Genomic DNA, 20,222 nt, shown 5'->3' with positions numbered 1-20,222 from the left:
ACATACATACAGATCATGAAATAACATTATGATACATTGAACACCTTTATTTCCCTCCACATTCTTCTGCTAGATTGTGAATCTGTCCAAGGAATCCCGATCCTTGGTATAGTACGCCTCTTCACTCATCAGCAACCAACCCGCCAAAATACGCTGTGATAGCTTTCAACTTCTCTCCCACCCACTCTTCCTCCACTTCCACCCATTCCCTATTCCTTCCTCTCCCATCTGGATCTTCCCCCTGAATCGTTCTGGCAAGTGTCGAAAGTTCCTTCAAGTCTGTATTCCTGGGTAGATAATATGCTATATTCGGTGTAAGCGTCGTGCATAGCTCGAACAGCTCGTCCCCCGGTATAGGCAAGATGGATGAGAGTGGATAAGTGGAAGAAGGGGTGTTGAGATAATCGATTCCGCCTAAAACAGAAGTAACATCAGGTTATTAGCCTAGTTTGGGAGGAAGATGTTAGATGGGTAAAACCTAAACTCACCCCATGGAGGAGACAAGAAAACCACATCGACAGTTTCTTCCCTTCCTTTAGTATTCGCTACGAAGGACTTGGCGAAAGTGACAAAATCCCCGTGAATAAATTCTATCCGATCGGCTACGCCATGATGCAGAGCATTATGTCTTGCTAATTTCAATCGAGTCAAGTCATTGTCTATAGCGATAACTGCATTATAATTTAACAGTATGAGTATCAACCTCTCAGACATGGTATGATTGAGTCTTTGAATGATATGACAGTGCAACGAGTTTACTCACCCCTTTCACAGGTCTTAGCAAATTCAATCGAGTTCCCGCCCACACCACAAAACGCATCGATGATCAGATCGCATTTACATCTATTCGCAATATGAGCAGCGATGGGTTGAGGAGTGATGGAGAACCATCCTGTTCTATCTAGAAGTAGGGGGAGATGATCGTATAATGGGAAGTATAGTCGTCTTTGTGCGTAATCTATTGAAAACGATCGCGACAAGCTACGAGTTAAAACCCAACCCTCAAAAATCCCAGTTAACCTGGAAGCAAAACTCACATTTCATCAAATCTTGAGGAACTTCCGTGTAATTCGTATATCTCTTTACCAGTCCCGTACAATCCCATTCATGTCCTACAAAGGGGTTCAAAGGATTTCGTAAAGGTTGTTTACCTTTCTTCCTTTTCTTGTGCGTCTGTTGACCTAAACCTACAAATTCGGTGGGATCGTATCGAGGTATATGAGCTACGTGTCTTCGGGATCTGACAATGGTCGATGGACCTGGTCCAGCTGTGTCGAGTGTTTGGTTTACTACAATTGTCGTTGATGGTCCTACTGCATTAGGGACTTGGGCTACTACGTTCGAATCATTGTTGATCTTTTCCACATTGTGACCATTTGGATATCTGATGGATGATTCATCTTCATCTATCTCACTGTCGCTATCTGATTGAGGTTGAGTGTTGAGCATCCCGTTCATGCTTATATCCATTATATTCTCAGCTTTCACTTGAACTTCCTCTGACGTAAAGGACTGAGATCGAAGGGATTGTTTGAGCTCTAGTGGAAGGGAGGCAAATAAGGAACGAGAAGGTCCCTGACGGCGAGGCATCCTGAGAGTGATCTTTCGATCCGAAGACGATGAGTTGTGAGTTGAAAGAGGGTATTTGAATGATACATGGCAGAAGAAGGTTGCGAGGAAGATGTCATACTCAGACATGCACTTTGGTCTTCCATCCTGCTGAACATTTTGTTTACCCTCTGTTCCGTTGGAAACGAGTAAATTAAATGGGTAGCTCATTTTAGCGTCGTTGGTTCCTGGGTAGCAAATATTTCAACAGTTGCATCCTTCACTCACACAACATTTTTGGATTTATTCGTTACTATCCATATCCATAGGGATTATACAGTATCGACAGACCACCACCATCATCATGGCCACTCTACTCAAAACATCCACCGAGATCCAAAAGGGTAAAAACAAGAAATCCAAAGATAATGCAACCGCAGGACCTAGCGAAGGGTACAAACCCAGAAAAGACAAGACCTTGATGTTATGTTCTAGAGGTGTCACTCAACGTATGAGACATCTCATGAGGGATCTGGAAGTTTTATTACCTCATACCAAGAAGGGTGAGTGATCCTCTCTATATATTTCATCCGCTGCATCATGTAGTATCGTTGGTTGGTTATACTGATCTGTGTTATTCTACGCTGTAGACTCAAAACTCGATACCAAATCGTCTTTACACCTAATCAACGAGCTCGCCGACCTTCACTCATGTTCCAATACACTCTATTTCGAAGCTAGGCGACACGAAGATCTGTACCTATGGATCTCGAGGACACCTAATGGACCATCGATCAAATGTCATGTACAGAATATACATACGATGGACGAGTTGAAGATGACGGGGAATTGTTTGAAAGGATCAAGGGGTTTAGTGACTTTTGATGGTGCTTGGGATGGTGATGAGAGTACGAAATTGATGAAAGAGGTTTTAACTCATGTAAGTGTGGTGTCATGCTCCCATGAAAAGTTGTCATACTGATGTGATGTATCACGATATTTGTAGACTTTCAGTGTACCTAAAACTTCAAGGAGATTAAAACCTTTTATCGATCATATCTTACTTTTCTCTCTGTTGGATAACAAAATTTGGTTCAGGAACTATCAAGTGAGTGATACATTTTACATATAACCTTTCCAACTCTGCTTTCCCACAAATGGGAAAATACTAATTAACGTGAATAACCGCTAGATCATCGAAAAAGACCCTCTCACACCAACCGGTCCACCCATCCCATCCCTCGTGGAGATCGGTCCACGATTCGTTCTAACCCCCATCCGAATCTTCGAAGGGTCATTCGGCGGACCCACGCTATACTCTAACCCAGAGTTTGTATCTCCCGCAGCGACTAGGGCAAGCATCAAGAGAGAGGCCGGACAGAAATACCGAGTCAGGAAGGAAGGTGAGACTGATAGGGAGGAGAGGAAGAAGAGGTTGAGAGAGGAGTTACCTGAAGATACACTGAGTAGAAAGAAGGTCTTTGCGTAGGGAGGATAAAGGAAATTTCGAACTGGTGTTCACCCCACTGTATAGATATGCATTCTTTTATCTTCTTGAGATGGTGACGCAGATCAACGTTTGACAAGTATTCATGACATATCGTGTAAGACGTCAACTATCAATAGCTGCGAAATAAATATAACTCAAATTATAAAGACTAATACGTATACGAGCTAACAATGACATTGTGAAACAAAACAAGTAGACGAAACACCACAGACTGATACTAATCATACCTTTTTCCTTTCCTCGCTTTGGGGGTCGACCTTGATTTCTTCTTTTACTGCTTCAATAACTTTACTATCGAATCCTCACAGATCTGCCTTCCGTCATTCTCACAAACGAAATGATCTACCTTATCAACTTTAATCCAATCAACCAATCCATCATCCGACGTGACCTCTTCCGCCAAAACTCTTTGGCCTTCTGCCCAATTCTCATCTTCTCTCATCCGCTTCTCACTGCTAATTACAATAGCAGGTTTCGTGGAAGGATATTTATATCCCGATTCCAGCAATACTCTGAAACTTGCTGAAGTCCTTGACTGAGATCCGATTGTCTCTTGTAATCTAGATTTCCTCAATTTCTCATTAAGTCTCGCTGTGGAAGGCGAAGGATGAGAAGAAGCTAATATCCTAGATAACGATGTCGACCTTCTCAACAGTACCGAAGGAAGTCTATTAAGCGAAAGGGGCGTAAGGAGTGATGGGAACAATCGAGAGGATAGACGGGATAGGAACTGGGTAGTGGATGGTTCATGGAAATAGGTAGACGCCGTTTGAGCGTCTAGGTGGAGGAATGAATGGATAGATGAAGGATGGCGTGAAGCGAAGACTCTCGACACGAGGCTGTTCATAAGCAAGAAAAAAAAAAGAATCTGTCAGTCTTGACAATCGTTTGATATCTTTTAAACAGCTTTGAACGAAGGCTCACCCTCCATATCCTTCACCGACCATGATCAATCCCTCCTCCTTACTTTTCCTAATCACACCGGCATTGCTTAAAGCTTCCCATAAGGAATCTGCGATCCCTCCCAAATCCGCATTGGAAAGTACGTCTGAGAAACCGTATCCTGGTCTGTCCCACGTACATATCCTCCCTACTCTACCTTGTTCTTGCAGGTCGAATAGCCATCTGCCGGGATTTTCGGAACCTTCGTTAGCGGGAGGTAAGGGCGATGGCAGTAAGGCCAAGGAGCCTGGTACACCGGATGACGACGTGTATACTATGATAGGTAAAGAAGAGTTCGATGATGTACATGCTAGATGGATGTTGATTGGCCATTGGGAGGAGGAAGGTTGAACTTTTACCAATTGGGATGAAGAGGACGGTAGAGGTAATGAACCGTCATATGCCGAGATGGAAAGATCGACAAGTAATAACTGTATGATTCCCGTCAGATAAAAGCGCATCTGTAGCAGATTTGACATATCAACTTGACTCACCGATACCAATACCAATCCAGCCAAGCCAGCTATCAACCCAAACACACCACCGAAGAAACCCAATATCCTGCCCCAGAATCCTTTCCTCTGTACACCTACCAAAGCTCTCGCAGTGCCTTCTTCACTTGCTCGTTCTCTACCTGCAGCTTCGGTCAACATCCGACTTATCCTCAATGATTCCTGCTTCTTTGCTCGTCTAACCAGGAAATTCGATAGTAATGTGAATATCAAGGTCGATCCTGTGAGTACGAGCGGGACCAGGATAAGGGGCGCATGGGATCTCTTGAGACTTGGTGAGAGCAATGCGAGGAATAAGATGGGTATATGAAGAATGAGGGTGATAAGTGTTGTTAGGAAAAATAGATAAGATGGATGAGAGAAGAATAATACACCTCCTAAGCCTATCCATGAGCCGATGAGGGAAATCCAGAATTCGGCAAAACCAGATCCTCTAACATAATTCAACCCAGTCAGAAGGATGTATATCATCTGAGAGGGAAGACTGACTTACCTATAAGGTAAGAATTTGACACTGAAATCTAGTACTGTGTTTAATAATAATATAAGGGATAAGACGAAACTTGCAAAAGTGAGCAAAGTAAGGATGAAGAATGTAGCTTGTAATGGGAATGTCGTGAGGATTCTCTGTAATTCCAAAATACAAACAACACAAATGATAAGCTTCTTATAAAATGTATTTGAAAGAAATAGGGCATACCCTCTGACCAAGTTTACTGACTCTCGGAGCCTGCTCCACAGGACCAGGTCGTCCAGCAACGGCACCATAGTTCCTCACACTCCCCGCTACGCTCCTTCCACTGACGCTTCTTGTGCTGATCGATGTCTTCCTTGCATGGGGATGAGCGGGTGTATGGGGGTGCGCATGAGGGTGTTGAGAGGTAGGTGGCAAGAGAGTGGTGGTTTCCTCGGCCGGACTAGTTCGGGTAGGGGAGGATGACACGGATGATCGATTAGAAGTGGGTTTCGACATTTTATTTGCAGCCCACTTCTTGAGCGATTCAAAAGCAAAGAGAAAAATCTGGATCAGTGAGATGAGAGCCGAGTGCCTTTGCTTTGTGGAAGGACCAGGTGGACTCGTACGTTGAGAGACGTAAGGCGTATCGAGCGGTTATGTCCGAGTTTGAGCACCACCAATGGAAACGGATTGCCAATTGTATCAACACCGAGGATGAGCTTTGTTGATATCTGTGAGCCTCTTTAGGTCTTGATAGACCAGCTTTCAAGAATGTTAGCTGTGGTGTGATATCCTTCTAAGAAAGTCGAAATCCACTTTTCAATTTTATTGCAAACACCCATATACATACGTCACTTTTCGTTGTGTTGATCCTTAAAACGTATTAATCCGTGCCTTGATCTTTGGCGATCACCATCATCAACCATCCTCAGGTTATGCCATGCTATGTGGCAAACATAATACTTCGACCAATCACCTACTTGAAGACTCAAGGGTGGCTGTATACATACATGTGTACTCTCGCTATATCAATTCAAGGAGCTATGCAGGTATCATCCAACGATGTTCTATCTCAAGCACGATACTCTTCCCTTATTTTGGATGACCCTTTGCCACCCCTCTCGGAGGGGTTCGCAGGAGCATGAAGTATGGTTCTCGTAGTACTTCTGTTATTCTCAAAGATTCCTTCTCAGAGTGGATGATAGTAGTATGGTAGGATGTAATACGACTTGTGAAGTACCCTGTTGAACATGATGTGTATGTATATGCACTGATTCATATCAGCAAGTTGACAAGGAGTGCGTAATGTCCTGTAAGTAAGGAAAATGCGGTCTTCGAAGTGGCAGTGCAATCTTATTGTTCCGGCATTATACATTCAATCCGCAAAAGAGGTCTCAACTACCTTTCTGTGATTATAGGTATTTCATACTTTTCCGAAAAAAAAAAAAAAAAAAGAGAGAAAAAAAAGCATAAAAAATAATGATAAATATGGCTTAAAAATTGTCCCAAGTTATTAATGATTTGTAATCGTGATCGTTGTATGTTCCCTACTTGATCGGCAGTAGGAAGAAGAGTCGTTAGTGTAGTTGTGGTTGTGCTTGTCCTTTGCCGACAAGACTGACTAACGACTCTTATAAGAAACTCCCCCCGAAAAGGGGTAAAAGTGATGTTCTAAGGGCTGGATCGACGATCAGTCTCAAGCTAGATTCCCACTTATCTTTTTTTTTTTTTTAATTTTGTGGGGGCGACTTACCTTACCTTACCTCGTTGGTACAGTGGAATTTATCATATTCGTATTTGGCATAAGATGCATTTGCTGATGATGACTTGTTAAGATATGAATACGTTACAATCAAGGTTCATACCAGATTAAGCTGAACTTCTTCTATCTAATCTTCGATTAATTCCACCCAACAAAGTCTTGATGATCAACCCAGCACTCATATCCTCTCCATTATACAAGACCGTGTCAACTATATCCCTCACACCGTGCGCAGCAGATAACCCATCATCCAACTCCTGCAGAGCCTCTCTCGCTTCAGAGTCATTCCCAATCTGTAAAAATTGTATGCCCACTTGAGATAAGGGATATTCACCCCTGTCTAGCCGTTTTGCAGTTGATATTATTACTGATTCGGGATCGTCGGTAGGAGCTGATGAGAGTAATTCGTCACGGTCGAGGGTAGGATCAGAGTGACGAAGTTGTTTGCGATGGATGATGGGGTGGGCGAAAACTGATACGTCAGCTCGGTAAGCATTATACGAGTGGGGCAGGGGCGAAGTTACGGTGAGGTCACGGGGTGAGAGAAGGAGGGGAAGAAATGAAAGACAAGAGAGAGAACGATTGGAGGACAAGGGGAGGGGAATGGGGGGGGGGGTGACGGAGGAAACGCGAGGGGGAGAAGAGGATAATGGGATGGAAGGGAGACAAGAGTACAGGAAGACGAGTAGAGAGGACTCTTCATAAGAGCGAGTCCGAAGGGTTCCGGGTGGAGAAAAACACGGAGAGATGGTAGAGAACGTGAATAGGAGATCAAGAAATATTCAAAGGGACCTTACTCACCCCCGTCAGTCACGACAATCAAGTTCATAGGTTTGACTGATACATCCGAGCTCCCGCTACCATTAGACATCGGCGAAGTAGTCTGAGACCTTTCTAATCTTGCCATATATTCCCTTAATATACTCTCTAATCTCATTCCAGTAGGAGTAGCACCCTTAGGTTCCAATCCCCTAAACAGATCTTCTACTTCATGAGCAGCCTACACATATATCAGTATCATATCACACGTTGGACAGTAAAGCTGGTTGCGGTTCAACTCACTTTCAACTCCTTTCCTACCCTCTTACTATTCAAGAAATAAATATCCACCCCGTTCTCATCGTACCTTGCGGCAATCTCGGCCACTTCCATTAAAGCCTGACTCGCTTCTGACCATCTCTCCCCTGCCATAGACGTACTATCATCAACTAGGAACACAGTATCGAAATCTTTCAACATCTCCAAGGCGTCTTCTTTCCCTTGTGGAGGCACGAATGATTTTCTTCTTGCCGGTAAGGATGGCGGTGTGCCTTGCAATGTCTGATGCAAGCTGTTATGTGATTCGGCAATAGGTGAAGACAAGCTGGGTTGATTGTGAGATATCGGACTTGATATTGTACCGTTACCATTACCGGGACTAGATGATCCATCCCAGGGGAATTGATCTTTAGGAGTTGCAGGTAGAGGTCTGGAAGTAGGTGAGGTGGGAGTGACTATACGGAGATGGTTGGGAGGTGGTCCAGGCGGGGGAGTATAGAGTTGTTGACTTGGTTCAGACGGTAGTGTGTAGTGTGCATAGCTCGATCCAGCTGCCATAGATGGTGGCGTATGTTGTTGAGCAAGCTGATCAGGGGGTGCGGGGTGGGACTGATTATGACTTGGTCCAGATTCTGCAATGGATGAGAAAGATTGTTGATGGGGAGGACCACTTGGTGGAGTATATTGAGTATAGGATGATCCCGGTGAGCTGAGGCTGGAAGTTCTGAAATGTTGATTCGTGGGAGTAGACAGAGCAGCCTGTTCCATAGCTTGAAGTTGTTCTTTCTCGTTGGACGATAAGAAGGGGTTTTTACTTTGGATGTGGAATCCTGTCTTCTGGGGTGTAAGGGGTGTCTGACCGGTATATGAACTAGATTGTTCATCGAGTAAATTCTGAAGTTGTTGATTGTCATTCTGATTGTCTGAGGTGGATGTGGAAGTTGATGGTTGGACTGAATTATAGGATCCAGGGATGATCATATCTTCCATACCTTCGACTAAGTCTCTCATATCTGAACCGTGACTACTAGTTCCCCCTATTGACTGGTTTTCGGGAATGGTACTTATCGGATGAGAGTTGCTCGGACCAGCCGTAGCGCTGGACGAACCTTCTCCTCTGGATTCTGATTCTGCTAAACTCAATCTCATTGCTTCCTGTAGCTCCTGCTGTTCCACCTGCCAAGCTAGACTAGCCCTCTTCGCTTCCTCAAATTGGGATTCCTCCCATATTCTCGCCAACTCCGGATCACTAGGTACTCGCTGAGGTCCGTCGTCGACCTCCGCGTTGGCCGATCCAGCTGTTCGCGGTTGAGTAGCTGCTGATGTCGGAGGTGAGCTATTGTGGGTTGCTGCTGTCGAGGTAGTTTGGCCAGGTACAGTTCCTCTCAGTTCAGCTTCGGCCGCTAGTGATTCCTGGAGTATCCTAGTCGATGCTGGATCAGGATCTTGGCTCTGATAAGGTGGAGGGGGAGGTTCATCGTCATTGTTCGTGGTGGCTCTATTGGTTGTAGCTCCTACGGTCGTATGGGTACGAGTGATAGTATTGGTATTGGAAGTTCGACTAGGTGTGGTAGCTGTCTGTGTCCGTCGGAGATTGTTACTGTTGCTAGCACTACTGGATGTCACTCTAGGAGCAGGTAAAATCCGAGAAGGGGATAAAGAGTACTCCTGTCTGATAGCTCGGAAGGCATATGCGAATTGAGGGAACTTTGAAAACCAAAGTCAGCTGCACCTCCTCATGCCAGTTCTCGGATAAGGGTATCTGTATCTCACCTCTCTTTCCAGGTATTCCAACTTCATTGATATCTCAGTCTTCGATTTCCCCCTCTGGGCTTTGAAATGCACATAATTCCTAATCACAGCTTTCACGTATCTGTATTCAACGAAGTTGTTGTATCAGCATCAATCCTTCCCGTTGATCTTTCAAGGTACTCACTCGGGATCAGTCACATAACCTCTATTCGCAAATGCCCAATAGACGTTGGAGGAGGTGAGCATAGGCCCCATATTGTACCTCTACAATGGCAGATAGACAGATGCTGTCAGCTAGCGTCATAACGGTAAAACTGCTGACAGTACGAGAACTCACCAGTCTATTCTGTCTCATCACCTCTGAACTGTTCATCTTGGCTAATGTTGGTGGTATTCCTATTCGGCTGCGGATGATTGATTATGGGAGGTAAAGATAGATAACCTTGAGGTATGGTGCCAAGCCAAGTCGGGTGAAGTCTTAATCTGCTGATATATATTCGTTTATCTTTTGCAGCAGATGGCTGTGTACTGCAGAGTGAGTGAATTGATGGTAGAGCACAAGTAGTCTATTCCAAGGTTGAGAGTATGACGAATTAGGCACTCAGTACACAGCATAACACAACGGCCGAGAGATACATACGAACGGATTAGAGTTATCTCTAATCACCTGACAAGGCTTGGTCTCACTGTCATTACAAATTTCGTAATCAGCCAAGCCAATCAATTGCTCAGGGTACGAGTACTCACTACTCGGCAAGTAGGAATGAAAATTTCCGGAACTCAACCATCCAGCCAAAACAGTTGAATGAAAATAAATGTTGAATTGCTCTCTGCATACGAGGATAGACAGTATCACATAATGTCATATCAAGTCAACGTACCACCGTCGGCAGCCTCCATTTCCTCTTCTTCCTCCGTCTCAGACGAGGAGGACGATCGTCTGTCCGACTGGGCATCTTCGTTGGGTGAAGCCAGACAGACTAAATCTCTATTCGATGAGACCGTCTTACCTACTCCCGAAGCTGCTTTGGAACACGATGCGAACATATGGGACTTCAGATTGAATGAGACGTGTCAGAAATTGGGATTGGACATGTTCGGTAGGATAAGGTTGATCAATTTAATTAGGAATGCCGTGAGTCATCTGCCATTGTTCCATCTCCTTTTTCGTTTAGCGGTGTAATACTGTGTTAATATGACAAGTATGTTGTTTGTATTTCCAGGGCTTGACTAAAGATCAAATTGACGCCTTGTCTCCTACTGATCAATTGTTCAAAGATGATAATTTGTTGAAACCCGTTATACATGATGATCCATTACTTCGTAAGTCTAAGTTCACTACTTCCCTTCGCTACGTACATGCGATTAGATGGCTCATCTGGACTATATTCACATAGAATACGATCCTGATGATTCTTGGTCGGATGACGAAGATATCCCTCAACCACCTCAATCTAACGCTGGTCCATCTCAAACTCAACCCTCATCAACAGAGAACAGCAGAGTCGCTCAATTAGAAGCAGAGTTGGAACAAGCTAGGAAAGATCTCGCTTCTATGCGAACACTTATCTCCAAAACCGTAGGAGTAGAAGATGACGAAGAAGATGCTCAATCTCCGGCAGAGACCAGTAAGCAGGTAGAAGTTAAAGGGAAAGGGAAAGCGGTGGAAAGGGACGATGATACTCATTATTTCCATTCTTACGAGGAGAACGGTCTGTCTTATTACTTCAATGATAGATCACAAGAGAACGGGTTATGCTGATTGAGAAAAATAGATATTCACGAAATCATGTTGAAAGATACTGTACGAACTGTATCATACGCCAGATTCCTCTTGTCCAACTCCCAGATCTTCAAAGATGCTATAGTGATGGATGTAGGATGTGGAACGGGTATTTTGTCAAGTGAGCTCTTTGAAAAATCAGAAGAACCGCTGATATACGATAAACTGATGTATACGTTCTGATAGTGCTCGCTGCTAAGGCTGGAGCCAAACATGTGTACGCCATCGAGGCTTCTGGATTAGCCGTGAAGGCCAGAGAGAACATCAGGAAGAATGGTTTCGCGGATGTTATCACTGTCATCCAAGGGAAAGTCGAGGATATCCAATTACCTGTCAAACATGTTGATGTGATTGTTTCTGAATGGATGGTGAGTCATCCTATGCTCCCACATAAGTCGCTATACTTGCTGATCGATGATGCTATGATGTATAGGGATACATGCTATTATATGAATCGATGTTAGATTCCGTCCTAGTAGCTCGTGATCGTTTCCTTGCTCCAGGAGGATTGATGGCTCCTTCCCAGACTAGGTTGGTAATCAGTGCTATCACAGGGGAAAGAACTTGGAAAGAGAGGATTTCATTCTGGCCATCTGTATATGGGTTCGATCTCAGCGAGATGCAAGGTCCAGCTTTCGAAGAGGGATTGACGGAAGTGGTGGATAAAGAGGAAGTCGTCACTACGGAGGCTGTAGTAAGGGTATGTCTATCTACCTCGTTGCGACCCTCTTTCTTGAATAGACTGTATACTGACGTGAGATGATCGGGATAGGATATCAACTCGCACACAGCTACGATCAAATCATTAGATTTCCATTCCACATTTACCCTCCGATCAACCTCATCATCTGAGGTGGAAATCAAAGCTTTCTTAACTCATTTCGATACCTTCTTCAGTCCCATTTCTGGCGAAGCTTCTCATATCCCTTTGGAAGAGGATGTAGAAATTTTGCCATTTGGTGATGACGAGTATGAGAAACCCGTCAAACCCCTTGATCATTCCGACGACGGGGTGAAAGTGAGCTTTACAACTGGACCAAGAGGTAAATACACACATTGGAAGCAGGTTGTTTTCTTACTTCGTAAACCCATCGTTCTCAAATCGAATCAACAAATCATTGGACGATTCTTCTGTAAAAAATCACCAACGAATTCTAGAGAGTTGGACGTGGAGATCCATTACAGAGTTGCCGAGGGTGGTAATGGCGATGTAGGAGAAGGAGCATATGATGTGCAGTGTTATAAAGTTAAGTAAAGTAGGGATTGTGTCAAATGCATCTCTCCATTTATGCTCTGCCAAATCTGTCTGGTTGCTACTTGTATCGTAATGACGAAACGCAGACCACCCTATCCTATGTTCCTGTCCTCGCAGATGTCTTACAAATGCTGGGGGGTCTCCAAATATATATCTCCTGATATAAGGGTTGTAAGGGTTCCATCTGTTTTTTTATATCCCGTGACTTCTGACTTGTTAACACCGGCCCGCTCACCGACCAACCCATCAGAGCAGAGGAATCTTCCATTTCCGATTCTATTCCTATTCCTCGCGCAAGTTATATCCCGAACTGTATAACTGTTGTCCTACGGTCACTGCTGTATATGGTGGTGTGGATATAGAGACATATCATGCTGTCATTATTGGAATCGTGGATTACCCCAAAATACCAGAATACACCTTATACTTCACCATCCTATCCAGCTTGATCTTGATTCTTTGTGAACATTCCATAGCTTCTACACGAATACTCAAAGGACCCTTGTCATCCCTACGAGTCGCTTCCACATCAGCCATCACACATCATTCATCTGCCGGATCTTGCCGCGTCGCCAAGCGATAAAAAGTCGAAAGAACCTTATATCCTATCAGATCATATCATAGCAGACTGGGGAGATCACTTGCAGTACTCTAGTAAACTGGATCAAAGCAACGGAAACGGTATCGATCCAATACATGGACACGACTGTTCAAAATATCCAGTACAGCACCGTCATATCACCACAAGATACACCCGCACTCCACCGATTGTCGGCTCAATCTGATTGATCAGCAGCGCAGTCCACCTCCTACGCCCAAAACCATCACATCGCAATGTCAAGGCTACTTAAGGGGTTCGGTACACCTAAGCAAGGTAACAACAACAATGCTTCCAAGGCTAATTCCAGCAGCGGTGGTCCAACACGTCCATCACCTTCATCGAATCCATCCAATTATGGTGAACCACCCGAAACTCCCGATCTGTCACTCACCACAATCAATACGAACAACCTCACTCCTATCAACAACAAAATCGCACCTGGTGTTAGAACAGGAGTAGGACTGAACAACAAGGAGACAGAAAAAGAGTTGTTGTTCGGTTTAGAGAATTTCGGTAATACATGTTATTGCAATTCGGTGATTCAGGCTTTATACTCATGCGAAGCTTTTAAGAGATTTGTTGAATCTTATCCTGATTCGAAACCACCTTTAATGCCTCTTGCTCCACTGCCTGGTAAAGGAGATAAACCCACATCACCCATTCTAAACGGTGGTGGACCGATTAGTCCCCAATTATCTCGCGGAGGAGGCAACCCATTTGATTCTACGGGTCCGACATCACCCAATCCAGGAGGGAAAGAGAAACGATCTTGGACAAGTTTAGGTAGAAGACCAACTAGCTCGACTGGACCCCCTGGTGGTGGTGCTGGATTAGCAGGAGGTAGTGGATCGGTACCTACTCTCAACGCATTACAACAAAATCAATTGGGATCGCCGGAGTTAGATGAACAATATGCGAATTGGAAAGCTCCCATACCTGATCCAAACCAATCTCCACCAAGTGTATTTCAAACGATCCAAACGTTGTTCTATCACTTGACCAACTCTCCTCCTCATCTACCACTACCGAAGAAAGAGAATAAAGATGCCAGTGCTCAGACTGCTTCGCTCTTACCTGGTGCGCCTGCTCAACCTGAAAACCCCCAAGGCGGAGCGGCACCTCCAGTTACTCCGGGAGGTAATCCAGCTGTACCCCAGGGTCCACCATTGCTGGCATCCCTCCCACCTCCGTCGGCAGCTAGGGGAGGAGGCCCATGGCAGGCTGGTAAACTCGGACGAGGGGTGGTCACTCCTGAAGATCTACTGAGAACGGTCAAGAGAGAGAACGAAATGTTTAGAGGAATGATGCAGCAGGATGCTCATGAGTTCTTGGGTTGGCTGTTAAATCAAATTGCGGAAGAGATCGAAATTATCGATAAGAATCTGAAGAAGGTCAATGGACAAGAACCTGTCAAGACTCCTGGAAAGACGTTCATACAGAGTTTGTTCGAAGGGATTTTGACCAATGAGACGAGATGTCTGAGTTGTGAAACTGTGAGTGATACCTGTGAAGGACATATCTAGATTGTGAAGATGAATGAGATCGCTGACGCTGTTTGCCGTGTATGTTTACAGACCTCATCCCGTGATGAACTTTTCTTAGATCTGTCCATCGATATAGAACAACATACGTCCGTGACACACTGTTTGAGACAATTCTCAGCTAGTGAGATGTTATGTCAGAAAAATAAGTTTTACTGTGATTCATGTTGTGGTTTACAAGAAGCTGAGAAGAGGTGAGTACGATCACGCACTTTAAACAAACACCGCTATATAGGCTATGCTGATATCATTCTTCCATATGGTGTAGAATGAAGATCAAGAAACTCCCAAATATCCTTGCTTTACATCTAAAACGATTCAAATATCAAGAAACGACAGGTAGATATGCGAAACTGTTTTACAGAGTACCGTTCCCTACTCAACTTAGATTACCCAATACGACGGATGATATGGAGAATCCCGATAGGTTGTATGAGCTTTTCTCGGTGGTGGTACATATTGGAAAGTGAGTTTATGTGCTGTTTTGAATTACATTAACTCTACTAGATCATCGCATCCTTTTCCAGTTCAACTTCTATCCTCTTTGTTTTTGTCATTTGTATCGCGAGGTCTGTCGAACATTGCTGAATGTCCCTCTTGTATCCAGCGGCCCACACCACGGTCACTACGTCACCCTCGTCCGATCCAAGGGCCGATGGATAATGTGCGACGACGAGAATGTCGAACCTATAGACGATGATGATTTGTTCAGATATTTTGGTGATTATCCGTCTGGAGCGGGATACGTCCTCTTCTATCAGGCTGTCGATATGGATCTAGCAAGTCTGGGATTAAAAATACCTGAGCCTGAACCTGAACCTGAACCTACACCCCAGCCGGTTGAATTCAAGACTCAGAAACCGACGCCAACGCCGACAGCTTTCATCCAACCTCAACCTAAATCTACACCGCTTAGCGAAGTGAAGGAAGATCATCTGATTGGTTTTTCAGATAACACCATACCTGAGGAATCCTCGGCTGGTGTGTCTACACCGACAAAGAAGAAGCCTCCCCCTCCTCCACCTTCCAGAAGAGCTTCTACCAATATATCGCCTTCGCCCGTAACTCCCATCAGCCCAAATGCCGCTGAAGCTGCGGCTAGAAGAGGATCAGTGCCAGTAACTTCCACACGGCGCGACTCGATCACTTCGACCAATGGTGTCACTCAGATATCAGGCGATACCACTCCGACGGGTACCCGAAGGGACTCAAATGCTACTCCACCTATTCCACCGCCTTCAAGGGGTTTGAGCAAAACACAAGTAAACGGTACTACCTCACCATCTAATGTCAATGGATCAACAACGTTCAGTGGATTAGGTGTGAACGTCCCTAACACTTTACATGGGAATAACGCAGAGGGTGTACAAGGTGTCCCTAACGGTAATGCAAATACTTTATCTTCTTCGGTACATTCAATCGCATCAGCGTCGGTATCCACCACTTCGGGTTCGGGTTCAGGTTCAGTACCTAATTCGACCAGTCTGGCTAAACCCATCCCATCGTCTTTATCTCCCACACAAAATCAAATCCAACCAAGTTCGATCTCCTCTTCTGTATCTTCCAATAACCTAGGTCGAAAGATTTCGATGTCAGGTACAGGAAGGGATCGTACGGTATCTGGATCTTCTCAAAGTAGTTCAGCCCAGGGAGGTAGTTATGCCGGGGGAGGTAGCTTAGGTAGGAAGTTGAGTGGGATGTCTGGGAAATTGGGTAGGAGTGGGTCAATGGCTTTTGGGAAGTTTGGAATTGGCAAGAAAGATAAAGGCGAAAAGGCTGGACAGTGAGGTAGAATAGGTATGATGGTAGACTTACGTGACTACTAATAGTGGGTGATCTAAAAAGTACATACTATACAAAATTGTTAATTGACAAAGAGAGCGAGGGAAGGAGGACTGAAGATGGAAAATAGTTGTATTAATTTCTTTCATATTTCGTACGGTTGAGGTTTTCCACCTCTTCTTGGTAGATTATATACCTATGATATACAGATATATATGAATTATGTCATTCATTTCATCCGGAGCTCAAACGATATTCCATTTTGCTGCGACACAAATATAGAGGTAATCCTCCACAGGTGATTCCTAATAAAACGGAGATGAATTTCACATGAGGGATGATGTTCGTTTCAATTAATTCATACATGGAAGGACATTTCACCGATTCCATGATATTTATTCAGATCGGTTATTCTATAGAAGGTAGGAGATGGAAGAAACGGAAGGCGATTACACGAAGATTACAACTCTTTCTTTTCAATTTCAATTGCTCCCCTTCCCTTTTAGCTTTCGATCCATGTGGTAGCATTCTTCTTTTTTGTTTTTGTTCTCCTTCATAAATCTCATATATTGTTGTTTTTTATCTTCCCAAATTTAACATACCGGCTCTCAGCAACACATTACACATACTAAGGCGGATTCACCTCCAGAGCGTAAATGAATTTAGCCAAATACATCAAACCAGCTGTGATCTCGTCGGCAGTCGGTCTGATAAGTTTAGGTGGAAGCATGAAACCGTACTGCAACATCCCAACCAATGCTCTCGATCAGTTTGGTCTCGTGTATATGGATGACTTCCTTTTTCACTTACAGTACCTGTATCTCTCAATTCGGCAGAGTACGACCACCTAACGTCTGTTACTCCATAACTATAATCTATCGCATCACCAGGTGCACTGAGCATGCGCATAAAAGCAATAACAGTCAGCTCAAAATATTAGGACAAGACTGATGATCGACGATGTTATAACCCACCGATAGGTCAAATCACAAGCTTGTCCAGCTTCATACCCTTCACCTTGTTTCGTTCTCATCGCTTTGGCCACTCCCAATCCAGCTTCCATCAACATCTCCGCATCGGGTGGGAAATCATCGCATGAGTGGGCAAAGGGGAACATGACTGATATGAAAACATGGTCAAACTTAGTCCTAATTCATGAGCAGTCTGGCAGAAATGATTGCATAGTTGGCAGAGAAGGATCCAAGCCACTCACATAATTGCCCGTAGGAATGTAAATCCACAAACGCTCTCACTCTATTACCTCTCTCAGCTGCACTTGATAGATACTCTGACATAGCTTTCGTTTCGTACGCTTCAAACGCTTCACGCCCTGCATAACCTTCTGAGCAGGCTGTCGATTTGGATGAACGCCATTTATAGCCCCAATTGGAGTTCAAGTCAATCCCTGGATAAGCAGACATTGACGAATGAGAAATCAGTCAAGATTCTGAACATGAGATAGGTCATCTGACACCCACCTAAACATTTTCCTTTCCCACCTACATCCTGTCTGTTCTTCCTCCACATCCTGCTTTTATCTCTACTATACTCATATCCATCAGGGTTAATCTGCGGTACCACCGTGAACCTGAATGATCTCAATAAGATTGCAGAGTCGGATTTGGGATCTTCTGAAGCTCGAAGTAAGAGATGATGTAGGAAATACAATGCGGAGGAAGGACCGACCCACTGATCGTTGGAAACGGACCAGATCATCAGTACCACTTACAAAGTCTATGAAGTAAGAGAATGTCTGGGAGGCAAAAGTGCAAATATAACACGACTCACCTCCCTACCATGTTGTCCAGCAATGACTACAAATTCCAACTCGACTTCATCTTCATCCACCGTTACCGTCGGATATCCAGGATCCCCTTCTCCAGTCTTGTTATGGTGAATCTTGGCTGACCAACCTTTGATCGTCCTATTCTCATATGTTTTACCAATATCAACCTCTTTAATATGTATACCAGAGGTATTTTGATGAGTGTCGTTAAAAGTTGATATCAGCGTGTCACCGAATTTGTACATCTCTTTCAAAGAGTGGAACTTGTCGTGGAAAGGCGTATCGATCGTTGTAAGGTTGTAAGGGTCGATAGGAGGTAAGGATGGTTTGGGTTTGGTCCTGCCTTTGCCTTTCTTCTTCTTTTTCTTCATCAACTCGAACAGTTCTCGTTCTACTGACTCTTGTGTTGTTTCTCCAGAGAGGTGAAAAGGTATATAGTCGTATTCTTCTTCTTGGACAGATGATAACTCGACAAGTGATTGTAAATCATTTATAAAAGGATGGAAAGCCTCATTTGGTAAATAACCATATAATACTTCTAGCTGTTTCGAATTTAGTCGGATATCGATAGACCACTGTGATGTATGCCAAACGTCCAGATCGAGCAACTACATCGTATCATAACGTTTCAAGTCAGTATCTACTCTCTGAAGCATAGTGGTATATGCGACGAAATAGAGCGGTTGAGTAAACCTTAGCACTGACCTCGACAACGTTCATAACATGTTTCTTCCTACCATGATCCATCGGACTCCAATCTATCCTCCATACTTTGTCATCTTCATATCTCTCCACCTCCCGATCCGAAGGTAGGTGGAAGGGTTGTTGAACTGGGACTGATCCTGATCCTGATCCGGATCCGGAGGCTACGACTATGGTAGGTATAGCTAGCGACAGGAAGACGACAGTACGAGCGATGGATTTCATATTGGTCCGGGTCGTTCGAGAGGTTTCCTCTCAGCTGTTGGATGGGCTGATATTGCTGCGGAGAACTACAGCATGAGATATGAGATGAGATATGGGATAAGATGACGAACATGCAATGTTCATGGTCAAGTCATAATGGCCCAATCATAAGATGGGAAAGCGGCCAAGTCCGCCCGTTACCTGGTCGTGCGACCTCTGGCTCAAAAATATATTTGTATGGCAACGCTTCTCATGCGGGAAGATCGCACTGCCACCTAAAGAAACGCCACAACACGTTTTTATGCCTCTTTCAGGCGCCACGCGGTTGCTTGATCTTGAACTTGCTGAAGCAAGCCTTCAAGCCTCCCCTCACTTTCTTTCACGTGGCGAAGTGAAGGCTGCCACCGTGATTAGTTTACTATCACGGTGGGAGGCGAGAACCAATGAAATAGGATACGGACCAGCAGGTAATCCAACATGATACCAGAATCTTGAGGAACATGATACTGTTCAAAATCTTGAAGCAACTTGAGGATAAAGAAACCAAGGTCGACAAAATCGTTTGAAAAACATTCATAGCGGATCGAATGAGATTCGGAGATAGAGAAGTGTGGCTGATGCATAGATGAGGCAATGCATACGTAAGGCTTGTTACTCATGAAACGTACTACTGTATTACCATACTCTTGATTTTGATATCAGATAGAAGCTCGCAGAACGTGGACTTGATTCCAGCTCTACCGCCGTATGATCCTGAGTCGTCACGATGACTTGAGTTGACAGTATGAAGAAGCGCAGTCATCATGCGCACGATAACATGTGTTACAGCACATGTCAGCCCCCGAAATGCGGAGAACGATAGGATAATAAGGTTTGCAGTCGACCAAAGTATTCCTTCTGCTTAGCATTTTTGAATGCTAGCTTCCTCTTCTCCTTACTACGGAAACTCGGTGGTCATGTTTCATAACCGCATGCCGAGGTCTTGTAAGGTTATCTGTATCTTCCTCTCGCACGACCAACAATACAGTAATGTACATACAGCTGTGC

General features: G+C 44.3%; 7 protein-coding genes across 7 annotated transcripts; 3 read left to right on the top strand and 4 right to left on the bottom strand.

Annotated features, from left to right (window-relative positions):
• Positions 1-121: 121 nt before the first annotated feature.
• V865_002607 (uncharacterized protein) lies at positions 122-1,590 on the bottom strand (the record flags this gene model as incomplete). The annotated part of the gene is made up of 4 exons (XM_066226407.1): positions 122-414; positions 489-671; positions 764-958; positions 1,038-1,590. 4 exons carry the CDS (start codon positions 1,588-1,590, stop codon positions 122-124), a joined length of 1,224 nt encoding a protein of 407 aa, XP_066082504.1.
• Positions 1,591-1,912: 322 nt separating this feature from the next.
• On the top strand, positions 1,913-3,037 carry V865_002606 (uncharacterized protein; the record flags this gene model as incomplete). The annotated part of the gene is made up of 4 exons (XM_066226406.1): positions 1,913-2,111; positions 2,199-2,488; positions 2,555-2,656; positions 2,741-3,037. The coding sequence occupies 4 exons, from the start codon at positions 1,913-1,915 to the stop codon at positions 3,035-3,037; spliced, it is 888 nt and encodes a 295-aa protein (XP_066082503.1).
• Positions 3,038-3,329: 292 nt separating this feature from the next.
• On the bottom strand, positions 3,330-5,485 carry V865_002605 (uncharacterized protein; the record flags this gene model as incomplete). The annotated part of the gene is made up of 5 exons (XM_066226405.1): positions 3,330-3,897; positions 3,983-4,431; positions 4,495-4,945; positions 5,006-5,139; positions 5,213-5,485. The coding sequence occupies 5 exons, from the start codon at positions 5,483-5,485 to the stop codon at positions 3,330-3,332; spliced, it is 1,875 nt and encodes a 624-aa protein (XP_066082502.1).
• A 1,353-nt stretch (positions 5,486-6,838) lies between these two features.
• On the bottom strand, positions 6,839-9,776 carry V865_002604 (uncharacterized protein; the record flags this gene model as incomplete). Its single annotated transcript, XM_066226404.1, has 6 exons — positions 6,839-7,122; positions 7,533-7,731; positions 7,794-8,388; positions 8,521-9,476; positions 9,543-9,642; positions 9,706-9,776. The coding sequence occupies 6 exons, from the start codon at positions 9,774-9,776 to the stop codon at positions 6,839-6,841; spliced, it is 2,205 nt and encodes a 734-aa protein (XP_066082501.1).
• Positions 9,777-10,380: 604 nt separating this feature from the next.
• On the top strand, positions 10,381-12,559 carry V865_002603 (uncharacterized protein; the record flags this gene model as incomplete). The annotated part of the gene is made up of 7 exons (XM_066226403.1): positions 10,381-10,656; positions 10,745-10,844; positions 10,919-11,233; positions 11,297-11,425; positions 11,491-11,672; positions 11,738-12,004; positions 12,077-12,559. The coding sequence occupies 7 exons, from the start codon at positions 10,381-10,383 to the stop codon at positions 12,557-12,559; spliced, it is 1,752 nt and encodes a 583-aa protein (XP_066082500.1).
• An 834-nt stretch (positions 12,560-13,393) lies between these two features.
• On the top strand, positions 13,394-16,488 carry V865_002602 (uncharacterized protein; the record flags this gene model as incomplete). The annotated part of the gene is made up of 4 exons (XM_066226402.1): positions 13,394-14,653; positions 14,735-14,895; positions 14,970-15,167; positions 15,309-16,488. The coding sequence occupies 4 exons, from the start codon at positions 13,394-13,396 to the stop codon at positions 16,486-16,488; spliced, it is 2,799 nt and encodes a 932-aa protein (XP_066082499.1).
• A 623-nt stretch (positions 16,489-17,111) lies between these two features.
• Positions 17,112-19,196, bottom strand: V865_002601 (uncharacterized protein; the record flags this gene model as incomplete). The annotated part of the gene is made up of 7 exons (XM_066226401.1): positions 17,112-17,222; positions 17,294-17,378; positions 17,458-17,602; positions 17,697-17,888; positions 17,962-18,172; positions 18,272-18,877; positions 18,975-19,196. 7 exons carry the CDS (start codon positions 19,194-19,196, stop codon positions 17,112-17,114), a joined length of 1,572 nt encoding a protein of 523 aa, XP_066082498.1.
• Between the last annotated feature and the right edge of the window lie 1,026 nt (positions 19,197-20,222).

Source organism: Kwoniella europaea, chromosome 1 (assembly GCF_036810445.1).
Source record: "Kwoniella europaea PYCC6329 chromosome 1, complete sequence".
Classification (NCBI taxonomy): Eukaryota; Fungi; Basidiomycota; class Tremellomycetes; order Tremellales; family Cryptococcaceae; genus Kwoniella; species Kwoniella europaea.
Note: the sequence above shows the minus strand (reverse complement) of the source record. Positions and strands in the feature narration are given on the sequence as shown.